At 42.9% G+C, this 25,137-nt stretch overlaps 1 protein-coding gene across 5 annotated transcripts in view; it reads left to right on the top strand.

Moving 5' to 3' along the window:
• SPOCK1 (SPARC (osteonectin), cwcv and kazal like domains proteoglycan 1) overlaps positions 1–25,137 on the top strand; it is a 904,393-nt gene that overhangs the window by 402,568 nt on the left and 476,688 nt on the right. The window contains exon 1 of one of the 5 annotated variants that reach the window (XM_053293597.1): positions 13,942–14,049. The exons of the other annotated variants lie outside the window; for them this stretch is intronic. Within the exon in view, the coding sequence (XP_053149572.1) occupies positions 13,992–14,049 (58 nt within the window). The 5' untranslated portion in view covers positions 13,942–13,991. Of the gene's footprint in view, positions 1–13,941; positions 14,050–25,137 lie in introns of those variants that run through there. 5 annotated transcript variants of the gene reach the window in all.

Below are 25,137 nucleotides of genomic sequence, written 5' to 3'. Positions count from 1 at the left end.
ATTCCTGTATTGAAGAAGGAAGATGGATGCTGGAAATTTAAACAGTCTGAATTTTCAAAAGGCAACTCCCCCCCCGCCCTTCAGCCCAACTCTGGTGTTAAATGTATGTCTCAGTGGGTAGGCATGAATTGTATTTTTTAGCATTGCTTTTAACATTTGCTTTATTTCAACTTCCACAGTAGATGTGCATTATGGTACTGGTGTGCAAGTGTTAGTACAATTTTAAAAAGTTAATATCACACTGGTGCAGAGGAATGCCAGTTGCTTTCCTCAGATAGCTTCCAAGGGCTGATTCATTTCTGTTGGTGAGAAAGGGACAGAGTAAATCCCCAAACAAACTTTGCCATTATAGGAAAGCTTTTCTCCCAATTCCCCTTTTAACCTTATTTTTCCCCCCTTTAACCACAACACTGGCTGACTCGAATTGTAACATTCACTGCTTGACTAGCAGAGCAAGACACAAAGTATGCTTTGAAATTGCTTCACAGTACATCTCTATAATTAATCAGTAGAGTGCTCTGAGCTCTGGAGTCCAGTCAGCATCTCCTTTAAGATTTACTATGTCACATTTCACAGTGCTATTCATATCTCTGAAAAGAACAAAGGGGATGCCCCCCCACCACTGGCCACCCTTAGCACACTGTACAAAACCTCCTTCTTTAATCCTGTTATTAAAAAGCAACCAGTAGAAGTCACAGTAGCAGAAAGAGTGTTTTCATTTGTCCCACTTGGCAGTGTTACAAATTGAAGTTTTCTACCTTTGCAAGGAGAGCCATTGTACTGGATGTCTCGTGCTCCCAATGCTGTAGAGGAAATGTGGAATATTTTGGCATGATCAGCAGCCAAATGCCCCTTTCCCCACCTCTTCACTGAGGAAAACTTAGTATGAAGCCGAGGTTTGGCTATAAAATCCTCTGGGAAATGGTACGGGTCATAGTAGAAACAAGGGCATTCTGCCTTAGAAGGCTATAAGAGTGTTCCTGCCTTCCTAGTCTATTGATTGATTGATTGATTGATTGATTGAGTGCCGTCAAGTTGGTGTTGACTCTTAGCGACCACATAGATAGATTATTTCCAGGATGATCTGTCTTTAACTTGGCCTTTAAGGTCTCACAGTGGTGCATTCATTGCTGTCGTAGTCGAGTCCATCCACCTTGCTGCTGGACGTCCTCCTCTTCTCTTTCCTTCAACTTTCCCTAGCGTTATGGACTTCTCAAGGGATCTGGATCTTCGCATAATGTGTCAGAAGTATGACTGTTTGAGCCGGGTCATTTGTGAAATGTGAAAATTCTGGATTGATTTGTTCTATGATCCATTTGTTTGTTTTCCTGGCTGACCATGGTATCTTCAAAAGTCTGCTCCAGCACCAAAGTTCAAAAGCGTCAATGCTTTTTCTATCTTGCTTCTTCAGAGTCCAGCTTTCACATCCATATAGTCAACTATTTTTTAAAAAAACTTTGGTTTAAGATGAAATTTCAGGTGCTGACAATTTGTACTCGTGCTCCAAAAAGCATGGAAGTTGCAAGTTTTGGTTATCACCTTAGCTTCTGCACCATATAAGCAGTAAAGACCTTGTACAGTCTTGCATATTATGCCGCCATTAGAGATGAGGCACAGAGCCAGCAGCAATATAAGCCTGCCCCAATGCAATGAGCAAACACTCTAAACTAAGGCAAAATTGATCCAAATGTTGTGGATCTGAAGCCATCCTAGGACCATCATTCAACCCCCTTGTGGAGGAACAAGGACATTCCTTTGATCTTATATTATTTTTTGTCTTGCATACCGCAGAAGCAAATAGTTGGTAAAAGTGAAAGTACTTTGAATGTTTTTGTTTTTGTGGGTAGGAAAATGTCTCCCTCTAATAGAATTAGAATTCTATTTTAATAGAATTAAAAGATGTGAAGTCCTTTTAAAAGGTCTGGCTGTTCCTGCAATGGGGAAGGAAAATACATATAAAAAATCAGAGGAGTGTCCTTTTCCCTCCACATAGGAGTGAAATGATGGTTCTAGGGAGGGCTTCAGATCCAGAACATTTTGTAAAGTTCTGGCTTGAAAAAAGCCAGTTTTCACCATTTCAGTCATTTTAAAGCAAAAATTCAAAAATTCACCAAAGTTCTGGCTCGAAAGAAGTCAGATTTCACAATTTTTAGCCATTTCTTACAAAATTTTCAAAAATTCACCAAAAAATCAGGGTATTGACCAATTCTCTTCAAATTCACTAAAGGGGGCTCTGACCTCCTTCCGCAAATGTTTGGAAAGTTTCAAAGCTCAGGACCAACTGGTGACTTTTGGTGATTCCCCCCCCCATTTCCCCATTGACAGTGGGTAAAATCTGAATTTAAGTGGGAATTTGGATTTGAATTCTGAATCTGATCCAATATCCAATATTGCCAGAACCCATCAAATCTGAATCCAGTATGGTCAAATTCAGATTGGGTCAAATCCAAATTTTCTGAATGTGCACAGGCCTAATATATATGAAATATCCAATATATAATATTCAAAATATGTAAACAAAAGAACTGAAAATTTCAAATTAATGTAAAGGAAAGAAGAAAGTTCAAATCCCAAACATGTGGATAGTTTTTATGTGATAAGATATTAACCAGAAACACTTCTAACTCCCCCAGTCTTCCCCAATGGCCCAGTCAAAGAATTGGATTGGAGTCTACAGACATCCATTCCTTTTCTACCTTTGGTTTACGTAAGTCATCATTTCTTGCAACAAGTTCTCTTCACTGTACCAATTATTTTCTTTTCCACATTGCTTCTTATAATAAATTTCAAAATGACAAAATGGTACTTTAACAGGTTCTCTCATGATGACTACAACCCACAGAACCTCTCTTTATTGCTTTGTAATGCCAGGTCTGTCCAAAATAAGTCTGAGATCATCCATGACTTGATCTTGGATGAAGATGCCGACATGGTGTACATTATGGAGACTTGGTCCAGAGAGGTTAGTGGCTCAGTTTGGTCCCAGCTCCTCCCAATGGGTTACTCCATGGTGGAGCAGGTAAGAGGATGTGTGCGGGAAGGTGGGGTCGCTGTGGTCTATAAGAATACTATTTCCCTTACCATGATCCCTGTCAGGGAGTTGGCCTATATTGAATGTGTGTTCCTAAGTATAGGGACCAAGGATAGATTGGGACTTCTGTTGATATACCGATCACCCTGTTGTCCAACTGAGTTCCTAACTGAGCTGACAGACCTGGTTGCGGAGTTGGCATTGGAGTGGACCAGGCTGTTGGTGGACCACAGCAGCAGGATTTGGCTGGGAGAACAGACTCTGGAGCTGGGCTGGAACGACAGCATACAGAGGAGTCTGGGCAGCTGGCAGACATGAGGGCTGAAGAGGCTGATCAGAAGGAAGCTGGAATTTCACCTCTGTTAAGAAGGCGTATCAAGAGAAATGCTCAATGGGAGACATGCAGGCACAAGATATCACAGGAGAGAAAATAGAAGTGCCGAGTCAGGAAAGCCAAATTGGCTGCTGGTTATCTTGAGCCCTATATTAAGCAGACTGTTATTGGCACAGATTGCTGTTAGCAACTTTCGCTTACCGCAGACTGTGTTCATATTTAAAATTCTTCAACCTTTCATGTTCCTGCCCTTGTTCTGTTCATTCCTTGCTCTGTTGTCCCTTGTTCTGTTCATTCCTTGCTATGTTGTTTTTTTCCAGTTATTACTCAGTTATCGTAGAGCAAGGTACCTAGTTTAGTTCAAGGGACTTTATTCTGTTTACTACTATTTTTCTTTGGTAGTATTTTTCATTTTTATTTGTGCAGCTTCGCTGGTACCCTTATTTCCAGACTTTCTGTTTACCTCACAGAAGTAGAGCTGAAGGGGTTGTTAATCTTGTCGGGTTAGCTGAGCCAACAGATTTACAGCAAGGGGTAAAAGAACCATTAGATTGGTCTGCCCGAGAAGGTTATTACCTGGTTTCTCAGGTTGAGGCTGTGGCCAGGAGTGCTTTTTATCAGCTTCAGCTGATATGCCAGATACATCCATTTCTGGAGGCAAATGACCTTAAAACAGTGGTACATATGGTGGTGACCTCTAAGCTTGACTACTGTAATGCACTCTACATGGGGCTGCCTTTGTACATAGTTTGGAAACTGCAATTGGTATAGAATGCGGCAGCCAGATTGGTCTCTGGGTTTACACGAAGGGGCCATATAACACTGATTCTAAAAGAACTGCACTGGCTGCTGCTATGTTTCTGAAAGGCAATACGAAGTGCTGATTATTACCTATAAAGCCCTTAATGGTTTAGGTCCAGGGTACTTAAGAGCACGCCTTCTCTGTCATGAACCCTGTTGCCTATTTAGATCATCTGTAGAGGTGCGGTTACAGTTGCCGCCAACTCATTTGTTGGCAACTTGGGACCAGGCCTTCTCTGTGGTTGCCCCAGAGCTTTGGAACGCTGAAATAAGAGCATCTCCTTCTCTGTTTTTAGGAGGTCCCTGAAGACATACCTATTTTCCCAGGCTTTTAACTGAAATCTTTTTTAAAAAAAATTTAATGTGTTTTTATCTATTGTGATTTTTATCTGTTTTATGAACTTTAAATGTTTTATATTTTATATTATGTTCTAATCTGTACATTGCCTAGATATTACTATATTAGGTGGTATAGAAATTCTATCATCATCATCATCATCATTATTACTATTATCACAGAAAATGAGGCAAAAATCCTTTGGGATTTTTGAATACAAACTGATAGACATTTAGTGCACAATATGCCAGATCTGACAGTTATCAAGAAGAATCGGGTTCTTATCATTGATATTGCTATCTCAGAGGATAGACGAGCCAGCCAAAAACAACTGGAAAAAATAACTAAATACAAGGACCTTCAGATTGAAATTGAGCAGCTCTGGAAAAAGAAGACAGTAGTGGTGCCAATAGTTGTTGGTGCCCTTGGTGCAGTACCAAAAGAACTTGAACACCATCTTAACACCTTGGGCATCGATAAAATTACAACACATCAGCTACAGAAGGCCACACTACTCGGGGCAGCACCAATAGGGGTGTGTCCGAACCGGTCTGGAAGCCATTGTAAAGGCCTCCGGACTTTCCAGACCGGTTCGGATCTGGCTGGTCCGGGTCCGGGTGGGGGGGTTCCTTTAAGGGCGGGGAGGGTTTACTTACCCCCCCTCCACTTGCCCCCGTCCAGCGCGCGTATTTAATGTAATAATTGGGGCAGCAGGATACTTCCCTGCTGCCCCTTGTCCCTCTGCAATGCCGCCAGCTTTGACTCACAGTTTTGAAAATAAATTACTGCTGCCCAGTGCCAATAATGAAGTTGAAGAAGAAGCCGGCCTCCACTTCGGCGCCTCTCCGCCCGGCGGCTCCCAACAGCCACTGAGAGCGGCTCTGCCATGGGTTGCATCACTTCCGGCTTCCATGCGACTTCCCCCGCATACAGAGTGGCAGAATGCAGCCACTCTGTATGTGGGGGAAAGTCGCATGGTAGCCGGAAGTGAGGGTTGCCGCGGCGCGTCCTCCATGGCAGAGCCGCTCTCAGTGGCTGCTGGGAGGCAGCGGCGGCTCCTGGGGGAGCCGCCGGGCGGAGAGGCGCCGAAGTGGAGGCCGGCTTCTTCTTCAACTTCATTATTGGCACTGGGCAGCAGTAATTTATTTTCAAAACTGTGAGTCAAAGCTGGCGGCATTGCAGAGGGACAAGGGGCAGCAGGGAAGTATCCTGCTGCCCCAATTATTACATTAAATACACGCGCTGGACGGGGGCAAGTGGCAGGGGGGTAAGTAAACCCTCCCCGCCCTTAAAGGAACCCACCCCACAGTGCCGGACCGCAGCTCTGCGGTTCCGTGCACACCCCTAAGCACCAATACTACAACGCTATCTTTAATTTTTCTTTAGTTATCCTAGACCCTTGGAAAGGGCCCGATAATTAAAGTACCAAATCCAGTCAAAAACATCTGGTAGACTCTGTGTAAATAGAAATAATAATAATGATGATAATAATAAATAATACCATAGGGGCCACAGAAATCACCATCAGCCAATTACCAAAAGCAACTTTACTGGGAACAGCCTATATTCTGCGACGATATCTATAACAATTGACAATAAAATTCAGCCATCCCAGGTCCTTGGGAAGGACTCGACGTCTGGATAAAACAAAACAGTCAATAACACCTGTCTGATTGTGTAAACAAAAATAAATAATAATAATACTTGCCTTTCAAGGAGATGTGGTTTGTTAAAAATTCAAGAAATCTGATCTCTGTTGTCATGTTCAGTTCAACCCATTTTGTCGTGCCATTAGAATCAGGCCTTGAGCACTCTGTGTAACATCTATTAGACTTGCTTCAGATTTCCTGCAACAGCAAGACAACCACCAAAACAAATAATTTTGTGAGTACCCAGTTGTGTGGGAAAATTGTTTTATTGGTTTATTATATTTCTCTTGTGATGGAACTCAGAGCAGCATGTATAGTTTCCTCACTCTATATTCCATCCAGGCATTGATCATATCCATATTTGCTTTAGTTTCAGCAAGTTTGCTTCATCATGTGCCTTCAGGTTATGCCCTGGGACCACTGTTTTGTGTGACATGGTATAGTCTTGCTGCTGCAGTTATTTCTGAAGTAGGCTATTAAATAAAGTAATTCCATCTGCATTTTAAAATTATAGCTTGATTATGACAATACGTCAATCTAAAGGGCGGAACCACCTTACCAACATTATCTAAGCAACAAGGTATATGAAATGCCTCTAAGTTCCTAGTCTCCACTGTAACGGTAATGCAGCCAGCCCTTCTTTAATTGGATTCACTTCATGGCAGCACAGATAGCATGGAAATGTTGTTAGTATTTACCTTTGACTTATCAGCTAATGCATATTAATATAGGCACTGACTGAACTCATCGTGATTTTTCTTTTTTCCTCTAGGCCTTATTTTATTATCAGTAGGTTTCAGTGGCACTGCTTTAGTAAAGTCATTCTGAGGTTTCTTTAGAATATTTTATATCAACTCCCACTCTGTCCATTATTTCAGGAGTTTATTAAACTACCAATAGCTGGCCTGTGATAGGATTAATGCCTTCTAGTTTAACTGTCGTTATTGGGTAATTGCCTGATGCAATAAGATACAACCATTTGTGATAACATATCCTGTAATGATGTAGGATAACTTAATGCCTCAGGTTTTCACATTTCACTTTTACATAACTGAAAATCTGGCTAGAGCAAGGAATGTTGTTGAAGCTCAAAAAATAAAATAAAAATTAAAATTCAAGGAGTTAATTGCCTTCTCTCGTCCCATCCATTGCTTCATTTCTTATTTAAATTTGGGTGGGCATAGGAAATAAATTGAATGCTTTGCAGATCAAGGAGTGCTTGTAGATAATACATTTCTCAGCTACTAAATGCTATTAATTGTTATTGTTTGTTAATCTGGTCTGTGACCGCAATAAACTTACTAATACTACTACATTTCTCTGTACAAAACAAATGGGATAGTGAAATTGTGTATTGTAGTTCAAGAAAATCCACACACTCTGTTTTTTTCACCTGGCTTTAAAACTGATGTTTTTAGAATGATGGAACTAAATATATTGCACCCTTACTGGTTGGCTTAGCAAATTATCAGTGAGCAATTTGAAAGTTCTTTTTAAAAGGCTAAGATAATTTCATCTAAGTGTGTTATTGAAATGCCAGTTTCCATTACCAGCAGCAGTCCTGACCAGGAAAATTGTGAAGGGTATTTTTCAGTGTAATAGCACAGGTGTTCCTGCTTCTCAGATTTGCCTTTTAAATTGCATTAAACTGGATATCAGTAAATCTTAGCAAAATATCTAGATTTTACCCTTTGTATGAAGCTTATGAAATTAACTGTTTCACTGTTATTATCAGGCCCATCCTAAGGGCGGGACAACCGGGGCGATCACACCAGGCCCCATGCTTGGACAGGCCCCACGGCGAGCAGGGTCAAGTGGCAGCGAATGGCAAGCAGCAGCGGTGAGCAGCAAGTGGCCTGCTCTCCACTCGCTCGGCAGCCTCACACAGCCTCAGCTCTCAACACATCAGGGGTGGAGGGAAGGGTTAGTCATGCTTTCTTCTGTGCCTGGCCCAGCACCAGCAGCCGCAGCCTCACAGGCTCTCCTCCTGCCCTTGTGCTCTTCCCCCGCTCAGCATTTGAATGGGAGAAGGCATGCCGAGCAGCAAGCCAGGAGGGAAAGCTGTGCTCCTGAAAAGCAAGTAAAAATCAGAAATCTTATCTGGTTGGTGTGTGTGTGTGAGATATTTGTTCCCCCTTTGCTTATGTCAGTGTATTTCTCTCTTCCCTGCTATGAATTAGTGCACCTTTGAAAGTCCGTGTGATTGATTTTTCACCATCCCCTCTCACCCCAACCCCAAGTATAGTACATGTGTGTGATAGAGAGAGTCTCCCACCCCCCGCAACACACACACACACTTTCTTTTCCGTCTTCTCTGTGTGAATGTGTGTGAGAGAGATTTTTGAACTTTAAAAAAAAAAAAAGTTTTTAGGTGCTAAGTGAAAGCCAAAACTCATACAAAGTTGTAAGAAACCCTCCCCTCCCACACACCTCTTGTGAGGTAATTAGTAACTACAAAAAGTATTACAAGTTTTAAAAATAAATAATAGTAGGGAAGAAAAATGTTCTAACAAAATTGATATATTTCTGTTTTTTGTTCCCCTGCCTTTTGGTTAGTTATGTACTTGTTTTTGAGGATACTAAACTGTTTATAGCCTTAATCTAGGGTGTGTGTGTGTGGGTGTGGGTGTGTTCCTTATGTTTTTGCCCTATATTATTAAAATATACTGCTTTGTTTAGTAACAAAGATCTAAAAATGGCTTACATATACATGAGAAAATTGTTCTTTATCCCAATGTTTTTCCTAATAATATTTACTGACTATTATTTTGCTTTATGCTTGTAAGAATATATAAATAACTTACATACTGTGTCTTTTATAAACTTGTAATGGACTAACATATCCTGGCTTCTTGAAAGTAGCTTCATAAATTGCTAAAACGAACATTAAACATTTTCCCCTCCTCCGTCACCAAAAGTACATCTTTTTTTATCTACTTGCTGCAAAATAAGGCTTTGCATATCAGATCATAGGAAAGTCTCTTTTAAAGCTCTCTTGGCCTGAAATTCTTATCTGTAAATCCTAATAAATTGGGGTAACTCCATGTATTCCATTCTGTTGTCCTGTTTGAAATCAGATTAGTGGATATATAAATCTAAATTGATTGCAAACTTGTGGCTTTTCCTTTTGCTTTACATATACTGGAATTACTTTAAACTGTAAACCCAGGTCTATCAAACCCAGGTATATGTTCAATTTCCCAGCAGAGTATCTACACTTGTACCATTCTTCTGCCATATGAAAACATGTGAGAAACCTCTCGGAAGTATGCATCGAGTTATTTTTAGTGCTTCTCATTTCTTATGCTGGAAGCATAGGGCTACCTCTGGGTCATTTGGGTGTTCTTTGTGTCCATATTTTGCCAGCCCTCAAAATTAAATTCCTTTCTTACTTCTCCTCATGTAGTATCCAGTGTTCTTTCTAACATAGATTCCCAAATGTTGTTGATTACAACTCCCAGAATCCGCAGCTGCAATGGCTTTTGCTTGGGAATTATGGGACTTGTAATCAACAACATCTGGGACTCCCTGTTAGAGGGAACACTGGCTGGTATCCAGAGTCCTTGGAGCAACTTTGGTAAGTTTCAGGCCCCTTTTCTGGGTGTGGTAGCTTTAAATTATAACTCCCAAGACTGCATGCTTGGGAATAAATGGTTTGTGTATGTATGTATGTGTAAGAGAGAGAGTGCACACATAGGGATAGGAACATTGCAAGGGTTGTATTTATGCATATATCAGGTCACAGTTGTAGGCATAAATGTTAGAAATGTTTATGAGCTAGGGGAATATGTGTGCACAAGTAAGTGTGTGATGTAATATTATATGCGTAGAAGGGAAGAAAGGGCATTCTATGAAAGAAAGGGCATCTTGTCTTCATCATGTCATTAAAGTTTTCCTGTAACAGTAGGGCTGGACCAAAGAAGACAGGGAGCAAGGGGGCCTCCCTTCATTTTTTGTCCCTAGGCCCATTCCAGCTTTGATCTAGCTTTAGCTACCACAGCTCATCATCAATTTCCTGCTTGTAATACACCCCTAAAATTCACTCAGCTAAAAGTTGAAAAAAAGAAAAGAAAGAAATGTGTGTAAAGAGACTATCTCAGATCCATGTGATCTCTGTACTTCAGTGTGGGGGTGGGGGCGGGGCCATCCAGCTTTGAGTTAAGTGTTGGGAATCCAAGTGTCTTCTTTCAAATGAAATTTGTATTGCAAGAGAATTCAAGTTTTGAATTTAACTGTGTTTGTGTATGTTTGTGTCTGTGTTTTACATATTCGGCATATTAGATTAAAATGTTAAGGGGCCCCCACATGTGCCAATTCACCGCTAGCCCCAAGTCCTACTAGGGACAGCCCTGGCTATTATAGTGGCATTTTCAAAGCTAAAATCAGTGTAGATTTACCATTTAAACACACACACACACACACACACAGAGTGAGAGAGAGAGAGAGCACGCAATTGTTTATTTAACAAACCAGGAATGGTGTCCTGGACTATCACCAACATTTTGTTTGTTTAGCTCTATCTTTTTTGGGGCCCTGCCCCACCATGAAATGCCAGATTCTGTCCAAGCTTGTTTTGTAATGTCCTGTTGAGGTCCAGGTGTCACCTGGTGAGTGTTAATAGAACTGCCCTGGGGTGATTGGTAAACACCCCAAAAATTACATTTGGGCTTTGTGTGTGGAAATTAGCCGGCGATTCTGTTGATGCCCTGGTGAAGAACTGAGGCAACAAATTCACCAGGGCAGTAGACACAGTTACTCCTAAGCATCCGCTCCGACCCACTTCGAAATTGGCCCCTTGGTATACGGGAGATCTACGAGGGCAGAAGCGGCAAGGTAGGCGACTGGAGCGCAAGTGGTAAAAGACTCAACTCGAATCTGACAGATTACGACATAGAGCACATTTAAAGATCTATGCTCAGGCAATATGTGTGGAAAAGAAGTGGCTCTTTTCTGCCCGTATTGCATCTGTGAGTTCACATCCAGTGGAGTTGGTCATGGTTTTGAGGGGGCTTGTACATGCCCCCCTTCCTTGAATCAGAATTTTGAGCCATCAGTTACATGCTATGATGTTTTTAATGAGTTCTTTGTAGACAAAATCTCTCATATTCAGGCCGACTTAGATGGAGACTCCACAATTATTGTGGTATCTGAATTGGAAGTGTCCAGTAACTCCTCTTATATGGTTTGGCTGGATCAGTTTCAGTTTGTGACTCCTGAGGATGTGGACAAGCTGCTTGGAGTGATGAGGCTTACCACTTGTTCTCTTGACCCTTGTCCAACATGGCTTCTTCTATCTAGCAGGGAGGCTGTTGTAGGAGGCCTGGTAGAAATCATAAATGCTTCCCTGAGGGAGGGCAGGACACCTCCTTGTCTTAAGGAGGAATTATTAGACCTATTCTAAAGAAGCCTACATTAGATCCCTCAGAGTTGAGCAACTATAGGTCTGTCTCCAACCTCACATGGCTGGGCAAGGTAATTGAGAGGGTGGTGGGCTCTCAGCTCCAGATGGTTTTGGAGGAAATGGGATTATCATCTAGACCCATTTCAAACTGGCTTTGGGGCAGGCTATGGGGTGGAGATTGCCCTGGTCATCCTGATGGATGATCACCAATTGGGAACTGACAGAAGTGGTGTGACTCTGTAGGTCTTCTTGGATCTCTCAGTGGCTTTTGATACTATCAACCATAGTATCCTTCTGAAATGTCTGAGAGTGTTGGGGGTGGGAGGCACTGTCTTACTGTGGTTCCACTCCTACCTTTCAGACAGATTCCAGTTGTCAATTGGAGACTGTTGCTCTTCAAAACCTGAGCTTATGTGTGGTGTCCCTCAGGGCTCCATATTGTCTCCAATGCTCTTTAACATCTACATGAAACTGCCCGGATAAATCATCAGGGGATTTGGAGCTGGGTGTTACCAGTATGCTGATGACACCCAGATCTACTTATCCATGTCAACATCAACAGGAGACGGCATAACCTCCCTAAATGCCTGCCTAGAAGCAGTAGTGGGCAGGATGATGGAGAATAAATGGAGACTGAATCCAGATAAGATGGAAGTACTTATTGTGTGGGGTCAGAACTCCAGAGATGATTTTGATCTGCCTGTTCTAGATGGAGTCACACTTCCCCAAAAGGAACAGGTTCGCAGTCTGGGGGTACTTCTGGATTCACACCTCTCCCTGGTATCTCAGGTTGAGGGGGTGGCCAGAGGGGGCTTTCTATCAGCTTCAGCTGATATGCCAGCTGCACCCATTTCTTGTGATGGACGACCTCAAAACAGTGGTACATATGTTGGTAACCTCCAGACTTGATTTCTGCAATGCAGTCCATGCGCAGCTGCCTTTGTACATAGTTTGGAAACACCAGTTGGTACAGAATGCAGCAGCCAGTCTCTGGGTCATCTTGGAGAGACCACATCACCCCTTTGTTGATAGAACTACACTGAATGCCAATAGGTTTCCAGGCAAAATACAAAGTGCTGGTTATAACCTATAAAGCCCTAAATGGGTTAGGCCCATGGTATTTAAGAGAACTTCTTCTTCATTATGAGCCCCACCACCCATTGAGGTTGTCTGGAGAGGTCTGTCTCCAGTTGCTGCCAGCTTGGCTGGTGGGCACACGGGAATGGGTCTTCTCAGTTACTGCCCCAAGATTATGGAATGCAGTCTCTACTGAAATATGATCCTCCCCGCTTCTGACAATTTTTTAAAAGCATTTGAAAACCCACCTCTTCACCCAAGCTTTTTCAGCTTTTAAAAATCTTTAGTTTTAATCTGTTTTTGATATTTAGATTGCCTATAAGATATTCATTCATTTATTTATTTATTTCATTTTATTTCTATACCGCCCTGGCTCTGGGAGGTTTACACAGAGAAATAATAAATAAATAAGATAAGATGGATCCCTGTCTCCAAAGGACTCACAATCTAAAAAGAAACATAAGATAGACACCAGCAACAGTCACTGGAGGTACTGTGCTGGGGTGGATAGGGCCAGTTACTCTCCCCCCTGCTAAATAAAGAGAATCACCACATTAAAAGGTGCCTCTTTGCCAAGTTAGCAGGGGTATGTTTTAACTTGTTTTATGTTACCGTTAACCGCCCAGAGATGAAAGTTTGGGATGGTGTAAAATTTTGACAAACAAACAAATATTCTGAGCACAAGTTGCTTTCGAAACACAGAAGCAGCTGAGCAAGCATAGCTAACCATTTCCTACCCATTCCGAGACTAACAGAAAGCAATACCAATATTTCCTAGGGAAGGCTTTTAGCTCTGCAGGCTGAGAGAACAGAGTAGGTGGAGTCTGATGAAAGGAGTCCGACGCAGATGCGTAACCAGGGTGGGGCAGGCAGGGCACGTGCCCTAGGCACCAGTTGCAGGAGGGCGCAAAGTGCCTGCCATGCCCACCCCCAATCACCACAGTTGTGTGTGTGTTTTAGGGGTTTTAGGGTTTGTTTTTTTTAAATCCCAGCCCCAGCTGGGCGCCTGCTGCCGCCCCCACTCACGCAGCCGCGACAACAGAGAGTCCTGGGCGGAGAGCCTGCACCCTGCCCCCAGCCTCCCTGAGCACTGACTTTCTGGTTATATTCAGGGAGTGTTTGCTGCCTGAAAGCCTCTATTCCCCTTTCTCTTCCTCCAGAGAGGGAAAGAAAGGGAAAACAGATGCTTTCAGGCAGCAAGCCTGCCCTGAAATGAGACTGAAGAACTCGCTCCGGCTATGTAGAGCTTGAGGCCATGCCCCCTTTGCATGTGATGTCATCACATGATACATCACGTGCAAAGGGGGCATGGCCTCAAGCTCTAAAGAGCCGGAGGTAGCTTTTCAGAGCAGGCTTGCTGCATGAAAACAGCTCTTCACTCGAAGGTGTGGTCCTTATTCAGTAAGCAACATTCTGCAGGTAACTCCTCTCCCCATCCTGCTCAGATCCCATCTTCCTTTCTTTGGGTGGGCTTTTCTCTGTTGTTAAAGGGGAGGGGTGGGGAGGAGAATAGGTACTTAGCTGTGCTGGCTTGCCTTTCCAGCAGCACCAGTTTGTTAAAAATTGATTTTGTGATTTAAGTCTTGTCTTTTTGAAGAGTTGACTATTAAAATGTGCAGTAAATCATGTGTAATGGGAAAAGGCTTGTAATTGTAAATGTAAGTGAAAAAGATTGTTTTACATCTGAAAGTTGAAGACATTTTCTAGAACTTACAATAAGTTTTTCATTTACTGCCAGGCATGCACACTATGTAGAAACAGACTTGTATTAATGTGCATAAACAATGCAGTCACCAAAAGAAACCTTAAAAAGCTTAATATGCAGAGACTGCTTCTATGAGGCGGATGAATACAAGTGTAATTGATGGATTTCTTTGTGACTTTTCCTGAGAGCCAGCATAGTATAGTGGTTAGAGTGTTGGACTAGGACTGGGAAGACCTGAGTTTGAATCCTCATTCAACCATGAATCTCACTGGATGACTTTGAGCCAGTCATGTATCTCTCAGCCTAACCTACCTCACAGGGATGTTGTGAGGATAAAAAAACCCCATGTATACCACTCTGAGCTCCTTGGAAGAAGAGAGGGATAGAAGTGTAAATTTAAATTTTAAAAATGGGCACATGGATAAACAAAATCTCTCTCCCTATTCTGTTTGCTCTGATGTATTGGAAGGGGAAAGGAGGGGACAGTTTGATTAACATTCCAGAATTGTTCATAAGTGTACCCCTTAAGAATTAATTTATTAGTTTCTCTCTCTTCCTTGCCCTAACCTTGAGATTCCTCAGCAATAGCCCTGCCTGCTCATTTTGTGTATCTTACTATTAAGATGGAGTGGGGGTTTTGTTTGTTTTTATTGCATGTTGTACCTGTATGTGCATGTAGGCTGACTTGTGTTTTGGAGGAGGTGCTGAGGCTGTAAGGCTCCACTCTGAATGCAGGTGTGCACACACTGCCTTTATAGTGGTTAGAGTGCTGGATTAGTACCCTAGTTCAAATCCCCATTCAGCCATGAGACTTGCTGGGTGCCTCTGGGCCAGTCACTTCTCTCTCAGCCTAACCTACTCCACAGGGTTACTGTGAGGAGAAACTTATGTACACTGTTCTGGGCTGCTTGGAAGAAGAGTGGGATATAAAAAATGTGAATGTTGCTGCTTGCTGGCAGATAGCAGCTGGGGTGGGGTGGGTGGGCAGGGGGTTGCTAATACACACTGCTGGATTTGGAATGCAATGAACATGCTGATCAGGGAATGTAAGGACTACATCCAGTCTCCAGTACCTCTCTGAATAGCTGATAGGTGTGATTCCTGCTTTCTGAAGGAGGCTATATCTGTGCTGCCTCAGCAATTTGCATCAGTGAATAGGTATGTGCACGGAACCACAGAAGCATGGTCCGGCACTGAGGGGACTGTCACTTTAAGCGGGTGGTGGGGTGGTAGTACTTAGCCCCCCCACCCCCGGCCACTCTTCCCCCTCCGGCGCTGGTGCTTTAAAAAATCTTCTTGGGGCAGCAGAGTTCCTCCCTGCCGCCCCTGCCCCTGTCGTTGTCCTTCTAAGCTTGAAACGATGAAGGGTTAGCGGCATTAATACGCCCTTTGTGGTGCACGTGCTCATCTGTGCCGCTGGCGCGCGCGCAACATGACATATGCGGCGTGTGTGCCCCAGCAGCAAAGACAAGCGCGTGCGCTGCGAAGGGCGCATGTGCTCCGCTAGCTCTTCATCGTTTTAAGCTTAGAAGGACAACGACGGGAGCAGGGGCAGCAGGGAGGAACTCTTTTCAGTTAGTGCCATAATTTGTTAATTAAAAGATTAACAAGCTTGACTTTTATTTTTGAGCTGATATTATGGTGAAGTTATCTGAAAGAGGGTGTCAGATATTTGGAGGGGTGGGGCAGCTCAATTTCAGTGCTTGCCCTAGGCGCTCTTTTCCCTAGATACGCCTCTGGTCCGACGTGGTGGGGTGAAGTATTGGAAGGACGGTTTTAACTACTAATCAAGTTAAATAGTCGGAGGGGAAAGACAACATTTTTAGAAGGCAGAAGGGAGGCAATCTGATAGTAATTGGAACTCTTCACCTGATCAGTTTCATGTCGGTTGTATTAAAAACAAAGATCCCACCATGTGTGTGCTCGCACAGAGCGTGTCGTGTAAACTTGGGATTTTTAAGTGATCTCCAGTTGGCAAAATGTTGAGCCACGATCTGTAATCTAAGATCTGAAATAGGCCTTTTCCTTCTTGGCTCCATGTTGAGTTGGTGCGTTGCCAATCAAAAATTCCTGAGATCACACAGCACACTCCACCCATTGTACACCTAAGCAAAGGGAAGATGGACTAACATGACATACAGAAAAGAGTGAATAGGGGATGGAAGTGGAAATGGAGGATTTCCCCCCACTGTGGATGTAGCATTACCTGAGGTGGGGCGGGGGTTAGGAAAGGACTCTTGTGAAGTGTTGGAGCTGTGGGAGGGAAAGAGAAGGCAAAACTTGGAGAGTGGAGCTATGAGGTGCCCCATAACATCAGATAATTCTCATTCATGAATGCCCATTTCTCATGTTCCTTTTGGCTTTCCCCAGCTCTCATATAACTGTGATGCTATGGAGTTGTCCACAAGGCCTCTGGAGCCATTCCCTCTACAAGAGCCTCACGTATGTCTGCTTTTGTAAGAGAGAGCAGCAGGCCAGTACTGAACTGATGGTCAAAAACATCAAAGGGACTTTTCAGCTCTGGTTTTGTTATCAAAGGATAGAATGCAAGCCACAAGGGGGAGAGATGGGGTTGGGAAAGGGATTTCAACACAGACTATACAATACTGCCATTATGGCTGCTGTGGCAATGAGCTGTTGCTGGACTTCATCTCTGTGGGGAGTGGAATGGGAGTGGTGAAAGGGCAAAGAAAGAGAACAGCAGCTTTGTCAAAAGCAGGGCTGTATTTCCTGAGAATGGGGTTGAGTTTAAAATGGGGAGTCACTCCTAACACTAATTAGCAGAGTTGTTGATTGATGAGTCCTCTGTGATGTTTTGCTTCAGGTTAAAATCAAAAGGATGATCTATCTGCATTGGTTTGCATGCATTTGTTGGGCAGTAGTCCTTAATTGCCTTCGTTAAAAGCCTCTTGTTTTAAAAAGAAAGGTGAATCCTTTCAGCAACTTTGTTTTTAGGCCAATAATTGATTGATGATTTGCTAGGCAGACTAGAGGAGTTTTTGAGCTGGTACTAGTGAGTCATGCAGCCTTGAGTGGCCATTTCTGCAGTTACTCTGAGCTCTGTGAGCCGAAGTCAAAGAAACAAACTACAGTTTAATCTGAGGGTGGGTTCAGATTCAAAATGGAATTCAAGTTATGCTTAATTAAGATACATAAGCCAACTTCAAACTTAGAGTTCAGATCTAGTTCAGAATAAACCACAGTTAGTGTCATGGCATGGGTTCAGATGATAAAAGTAATCTAGATTACTTGAAATAAATCAATGTTCCATGTGACATTTGGACCAGCCCTATAGCGCAAAAGGCTTTAAGTCCAATATACTTAAATTCTTCTCCCTAATGGGTGTTTGTTCCTTATTTAAAAAAAAAAAAGTTGCACGCAAACAACCTAATTTCACAAAATGTTATGAGTATTTCCTTACTGATACCCCTTTAGCTTCTTGTCTGGCCTTATCTATTTTTTAGCTCTGCAGGCTTTCTGTACAGGAACCTGTGGAACGTCAAACCAATTTCCTAATGCCAGAAAGTTTCCTTTCCCCCCCTTTCCTGTACACTCTTTGATTCAGTTATCTGTGTGGCCTGAGCAAAGTGACATCAGCCCCTCTTCTCTTTTCCCCTTTTCTCCTTTCCCTTCCCCCAAAAGGCTCCTTTGTGATGTTTTAAAAGATGTCTTAAGAGCCAGTGTGGTGTAGTGGTTAGAATGTTGTATTAGAACTGGGGAGACATGAGTTCAAATCCCTATTCAGCCATGAAACTTACTGGGTGACTCTGGGCTCAGTCACTTAGCTCTCAGCCTAACCTACTTCACGGGGTTGTTGTGAGAATAAATATAATCATGTACACCACTCTGGGCTCCATGCAGGAAGAGTTGGATATAAATGTAAAAGTAAATAAATCACCTCCCACATTTACATGGCAAGACTCCTCCCCTTTAACAACTTTCAGTGGAACTTTAACCACTTCCACATGTTCATACATCACAAATCCCTATTATTTATTCTCCTCTTCTGACAGCATGTTTCAAAAAAGGGCTTCTCTGAATCCTTTGTATGGCCTGTTCCTTCAGGGTGATCCCAGTGTCAACATTGCAAAACCATGAGAATTAGAGATTAGAGGGCAAATTCTTCCCTTTTCACCTGGGACATACTTCGAAATGAACTAATTTCTCCCCTTGACAATTGGGGGGAAACTGGATTGGCATAGAAATTGAACCCACTCTTTGTCAGTCCCCTTCTTGCCAACCCCCCCCAACCCTTCCCTGTTTTCTTTTTGCATATCTATTGTTGTCGGCGGCAATTGCACAAGAGCAATTGCACTCAGAGAGGATGGAAGGGTTCTCCTCCCCCACCACCACCACCAATGCATCCAGAGGAAAGCAGCAACAATGCACTGGCAATGAGGAGGATTATTTTTTCCTGTTCCTCCTCATTACTCTTATATTCAGGAGAAAATGTGCCGTAGCCCTTGGGAAGACTCCAGTTTGAAAGGGTCGCCCTTTTTCTTTTGACATGGCTTCTCTCTGCTTGAGTTTTGAGAAATTCATCAACTTCTGTAGTGAGAATAATACACCTTTGTTGTTTGTCTCACCCCATATACATTCTCTGGGTTGGCATAGAAATTTGGTCTTGATTCTGTATCAGACAATTCTGTACAATAACTCACTGTCAAGAGGCAGAGCCACCATTGCTCAAAGAATCCGGGCTGCCACACTCAGGGACTGTGCCTCGCACCCCAGCCATGCCCCTTGTGTCTGACATCAGATGCAAGGGGCATGGCTAGGGTGGGGGGGTCACCGGCGGCAGGCTGAACGGGGGCTGCCACTGGCCTTCCTCTGCTCACTATTAAGAGCTAGTTGCAGGATTATCAAGTTGGAATCCTTGTACCACAGCATCAAAATTACTTGGCTTTTGTTCAGAACTCTTCCATTGGGGCACGGAATGTAAAACGTCATCTAGACAAACTGAGAGTAAAGGAATCCCACATGAACTCCTTCAGAGGAGAGGAGAGAACATACAGGAATCCACCCCTGTAATTATTAGAACTTTTTGCGGGGGGAGGGGTTGTGAGCTGTCTGATCATTACTTTTTAAGAAAGTTGATAGGTCGGAAAATATATGTGAGCAGAAGTGCGAAGGGCGTACAGAGCAAGACTGAACTGAACAGATACACAGAAGAAATGTGTGAATTGACCCAGAGTAATAGCAGTACATTTTATATCCATTAGGTGAATTAGAGTGCTGCTGTGTAGGTGTTCCATGGCAAATGTCTGCCCAAGAGATAAACAAAGCTGTATTTAAGAGCAATGTAAAAATAGTATGACTCTTACTGGAGATAACCTATGGGGAGCTGAAGTTAGACTTGATGATGTTCTGTAAGCCGCTTTTGTACCAAAACTAATGGTCAAGAAGAGGTGAAGGCTGTGCACTGGAGAACATTTCTTTCTTTCCATTCCAGCATCGAGGCCGTAGCAGTTGTACTCACTGCAGGGGAAGGCAAGACCATGTCCATAATCATAACCAGCCTTAGATTGGTTATGAATATCCTCACACCCTGGTGTAAGATTGCTATAATGTTGACACCGGAAGGAGGGGATACTGTAGCCCCATTCAGGGAATTGTGATGCTACACCCTGGTACAGCATCCACAAGAGCACATCTGAAAGCCCTACTCCCCATGCTGACATGCTTTGACCCTATTCCCACTCAACGTGAGAATGCCTTATGAACTATGGACCCAGTGTTTGCAATCATAGGGAGAATCTTTTCCTAAGTGCAGCATTTGTCTCATGGGGAACAGGGTTTCCATTTGTGTCAGTATTGGGGCATGGCTTACAGGCTAGGTTACAGCATCCGTGGTATAATAAGGCTTGTGTATGTGCAACTAGCTGGTGTGAGTAGCAAGTGTATGGATATCTGTGCTGGTGCTTAGAACAGGTAGGAGCATATTGTATCCCCTCATTCCCGTCCCCCGCCACCGCCTTCATCTCAGCTGAAAAATGTTGATGATGAAAATAGGAGTCAAGATGCTTTACTGCCTAGGGATTCTATTAATAAAATGTAATTCAACACTAAAAGCTTAAAGTTCAATAAAATATATTTCTTTCCCAAATAAAGTTATAGAGTGCAGGTTAATATTTTTACTATTTTCACCTTTTAAATATTTACTGGATATGGCTCTTCATATTTCAAATGAATTTATTCCCAGTGTGTACTCTAAACCTTGTTTTAATACATATGGAATGCAAAAGGCTGAGATATATGGTGTTAAAAAGAGAGAGATTGCACATTGTTAATTAAGGCCAGATTTTGAAGAGGGGCTGAATCTATCTCCTTTGCTGTTTCAGTGAGACCTGAAGGTGCTCTGGACATTCTCCAATATGACTCGGAGCTGGCTGGAAATGGAAGTTCAATTTATATTAATGAGGAAAATTATCCTTTGTGCAGTACATCAAGTTGATAATCTGTAAATTTATAGAGTACACTGTGGGCAGATACAAATCTGAGGGCTATCAAAATAGTTGTCTGTTTTCCCAGTGGCACAGAATGGGAAATGAAAAACAGGGTGGGGGAGCGGGAGCTGATTCATAGAGGGTTGTATGCTATATATCTGTTGTTAATATTTTCAATTTTCAATGTTAACTGGTAATAATCAATGAGATCACACTAAAACAGAGTGGTGCTGTAGTGCACATAGGGTGCCAACCACCCCCAAACTCACAAGCCCATGGAGCACTGGGTTTTGTTGTTTCTGAGGTGTTCTGAGGGTAGATTCTCTGAGGGTAGATTCTCTGAGAATCTACCCTCAGAACACCTCAGAAACAACAAAACCCAGTGCCCCATGGGCTTGTGAGTTTGGGGGTGGTTGGCACCCTACGTGCACTACAGCGCCACTCGCTCTGGGCCACCCTGGTGCCCCCCTAGTGGAGTTATGGGGCTGCTGAAATCCCCATTATTCCCTATGGGGAGAAAGCTTAAAGACGCACAAAATTCAGAAATTCTTTTAAAAATCACCCCTTTGCCCAAATTATTTGAAATCTGGATGGTAGCAGGCACCCATTGGGGCACTACCTCCTGACCCACTATTCTGCCCCCCAAAAGCCCTTTTCTACCCCAAATTTGCCACAAAGACATGCCAACTTCAAAAATTCTTTAAAAATCACCCCTTTGCCCAATTTCTTTAAATCCTAGGTGGTAACTTCCACCCACCACAACCAACTCTGGGCCACTCTGGTGCCACTCCACCAGGGAATTATAACTAAGGCTGCTGAAATCCCCATTATTCCCAATGGGAAAAAGCTTAAAGACATGTAAACTTCAAAAATTCTTTAAATATCACCCCTTCATCCAATTTCTTTGAAATTTGGGTGGTAGCTTCCACTCATTGGGCACTACCACTCAACCCACTTTGGCCACAAAATAGAGATCTGAATCTCTGTATTTTTCAGATCCAAATCGGGGGTTATTTGTTTTGTACCCGAATCTGGGCAATTGAGGACAGGGGTGATTTGTTTTGTCTACTGATCACCTGACTTGGCCAGATACAAGTACAAATTGTTTTGTACCCGAATTGTTTTGTACATCCCTAGTAGACAATACTGACCTAGATGGACCAATGGTCTGATTCGGTAGAAGGCAACTTCCTATGTTCCAGATTTCACCCCATAAGTAGTACTTTTTGATGATGCACAGATAGACAAGTAACCAGGATTTTATTTATTTGTTTGATTTTCGTATTTCTATACCTCCCCATATAAAATCTCCTGGTGGTATACAAATTAAAAGTACGAACAACAATTAAAACATTAAATCATGTCAAACAATTTAAAATAACTATCAATAAAAGTTTTAAAAGGTTATGAACTAAAAGCCTGACAAAATAGGTGTGTTTTCAGATGTCACCTTAAGAAAACCAGAGATGGGGAGGTTCTGGTTACCTTAGGGAGCATGTTTCAGAGCCCTGGGGCAATCCTAGAGAAGGCCTGGGTACTTTCCAGACCACAAGCTTTAGCATGGGAGGAAGTGTTGTAAGCTATGACAGCTTGGTAGTATTGTTTTCAAAATATACTACAAAACATTTACTGCACGTACTAAGATCTAGAAGTCAGCATGGGCTAGGCTTTTCTGTGTTCAATCCTGTATTAGTCTCTTGGCTCAGAAGGCAGTCAATATTGGGGCCGATCCACCCCTTAAAGTGGGCTAAGTGCCCTGCTTAGGGCACAAAGCTGGCAGGTGCGGATTATCGTCCTACGCTCCCTCCTTGCAGCCAGGTGATGGGGAACACCTGCCTGCCCACCCGCCTCCTCACTGCCATTTTTGCGATGAGTGGAGAAGGAGAGGAGGCAGCGAGGAGATTGGGTGTTGCCCTTCAGTGGGGAACACAAGCGGGCGGGTGTTCACCATCATTCTCTTTGCTGCCACCACAAGGTGGCAGGTAGCATCTGCAAGGAGGGCAGATGCCCACTCTTCAGCACCCACCTGGCACCCACCCTCCTGCCCACTGCCTTCTATGGCCAGGAGGGCACTCAGACAGGTGACAGGGTAGTGAGGGGTGCCCAGGTAGGTGACAGGGGCAGGTTGCTGGCACTTGGGCCCCCACCCTCCAACACCTGGGCCAGCCCAAGTCAATATCATTTTTTTAAAGCCAATCTTTAAAAAAAACCAAAACAAAAAAAAACAACAGCAGCAAGCTGGGAAGGATATCTTATAAGCAGTCCTGACTCTTTGGAATAGAGCAGGAAAGAAACCAAAATAAGATATGAATAACAGTGAGTATTGGAGATTCTTGATTGAGTGTTGGCTTCTGTGATGTGTAGTTTCAAGTGGAATTATTTGTTTCAGTCATGACAATGGCACAGATTGACAATGAGTGTATGGACTGGAATATTGGCAGCAGACTGAGTTAACATCAGGAACTGAATCACAGCTACTTAACTGTGGATAGCTGGAGGGAGGTGTTCTGAACTATCGGGTTTGAATTTAATTTTTACATACGTTTTGAAAATAGACTGCTCTTTCCATATGACACTCTGCTGCCTTCTGTGAACAGCCAAGCATTCTAAATATTAGAGTTTGTGATGGAATCAGTGGGCTCACTTTGCTTGAGCATTTGTGCTTTGCAATGCTCTTCCTCTAATTGCTCAAATGCTTTCAGCTGTCCCCATCTCAGTCATCCCATTTTGAAATGGTGACTCACCAATGAGGTTGGTAGAACACAGTATGTGAGGGTCTAAATCCTTTACAGATGACAAGGCATATGTTGAGGCTGTTTAATTAGTCCTATTCTGTGTTGCTTATTGGAGATTTGCCTTAGGAATTTTAGTTATTTTTGTGAGATGAGCTGATATATCATACTTGCCTGGGGGCCTTTTTAGGCTGTCATATTGTTTGGTGCTGTCAGTTTGCATTGCATTAACTGTCCTGCTCTAATTTTCATTCCTATCAAATTGCTAACTCCAATCTCTCCCTCGGTGTTCATAACCCTCTGGCAATATCAGTAAGCCTTTTTAAGGCTGACTGTATGCAGCCATGTTTTAAGATTACTTGTCTTTCAATAGCTTTTCCACAATTCTGCACCACAGAGGCTGCTAGTTCCATTCTGGGTTGCTGCCTCTGCAGATAAAATAATAAAATTAAGCACCTGTGACCCAAAGAAAATAGAGAACAAATTCATTTTATTTGGGGTGATTCTCATGCACAGTCTACCATTTTGCATCAATGTGGAAGCATGCCATTGAAATTTGTGCGGTTCCAACAGGAAAAGCTCAAGAGCAGCCAGCAAAATTATTTAAGCTCATAGAGTTCCTCCATATGTTTATAGGTTTACCAAGTGTTCATTGAGTGAGCCTTTGGAATACTTGTTAATTAGCCAAGTGAGGAAAGCGAGAGACTGGTAAAGTTCAGAACACCACAAGGCCTTTCACACAAGCATTTGGGGGTGGTTGGAGGGGGAAAGAGCTCCTACCCTGGTCCTGACAGAAAGGCAGAGCCCCCAACAAACACACACAAGTAACGCAGCTGCGATCTCTATTTTAGAATTCTGGGAGCTGAGTCCTCTGAGGATTGAAACAGCTATCACAGAATGTAGTGTGCTGTCTGGAGACTGGAGAAGATCTCCTCCATTACAGCATTAGCTGCCCTCTGATTTGGCCGCAAAGAGGTTGGAGACAAGCCCAGTCCTAATGAGGCCATTGCTAGGAAAGGATGCTTTTCATATGCTTTGCAGAGAAGCAATTCACAGATTTGTTTGTTTGTTTCTTTTGTTTGAAATATTTATACCCTGCCCCTCCAGTACACTACTGCTCAGGGCAGCTCACAACAATAAAATAGATACAATGTAAAATAAAAGTAATAAAATTAACCAAGTTAAAAGTCAGGCTAAAATCAAAATCAGAATTAAGTTTCAAATTAAATGTTATTTTAAAAGCTAAAAATTTAAAAGCTAAAAAACCTACCAGATATAACCAAAGATGGAGCATTAACAAGCCTCTTTTAAAAGATGTGTTTTTAGTTGATTTTTAAAAAACACTGAGGGTGGGAACATGGTGAAGCTCTTCAGGGAGGGCGTTCCAAAGCTGAGGGGCCACAACTGAAAAGGTCCTGTTTCTAGTCTCTGCCAACCGGATCTCTGTTAGTGGCAGTGCCATGAGCAGGGCCTGAGATGATGAGTGGAGGGCCCTGGCATGTTCATATAGGCAAATGCGGTCTGACAGGTACCCCTTCCCAAGTCATGTAGAGCTTTAAAGGTCAAGAGTAGCATCTTGAATCTAGCCCGGAAGCAGACTGGTAACCAATGAAGCTGCCACAGG

This window comes from Hemicordylus capensis, chromosome 2 (assembly GCF_027244095.1).
Source record: "Hemicordylus capensis ecotype Gifberg chromosome 2, rHemCap1.1.pri, whole genome shotgun sequence".
NCBI lineage: Eukaryota > Metazoa > Chordata > Lepidosauria > Squamata > Cordylidae > Hemicordylus > Hemicordylus capensis.
Note: the sequence above shows the minus strand (reverse complement) of the source record. Positions and strands in the feature narration are given on the sequence as shown.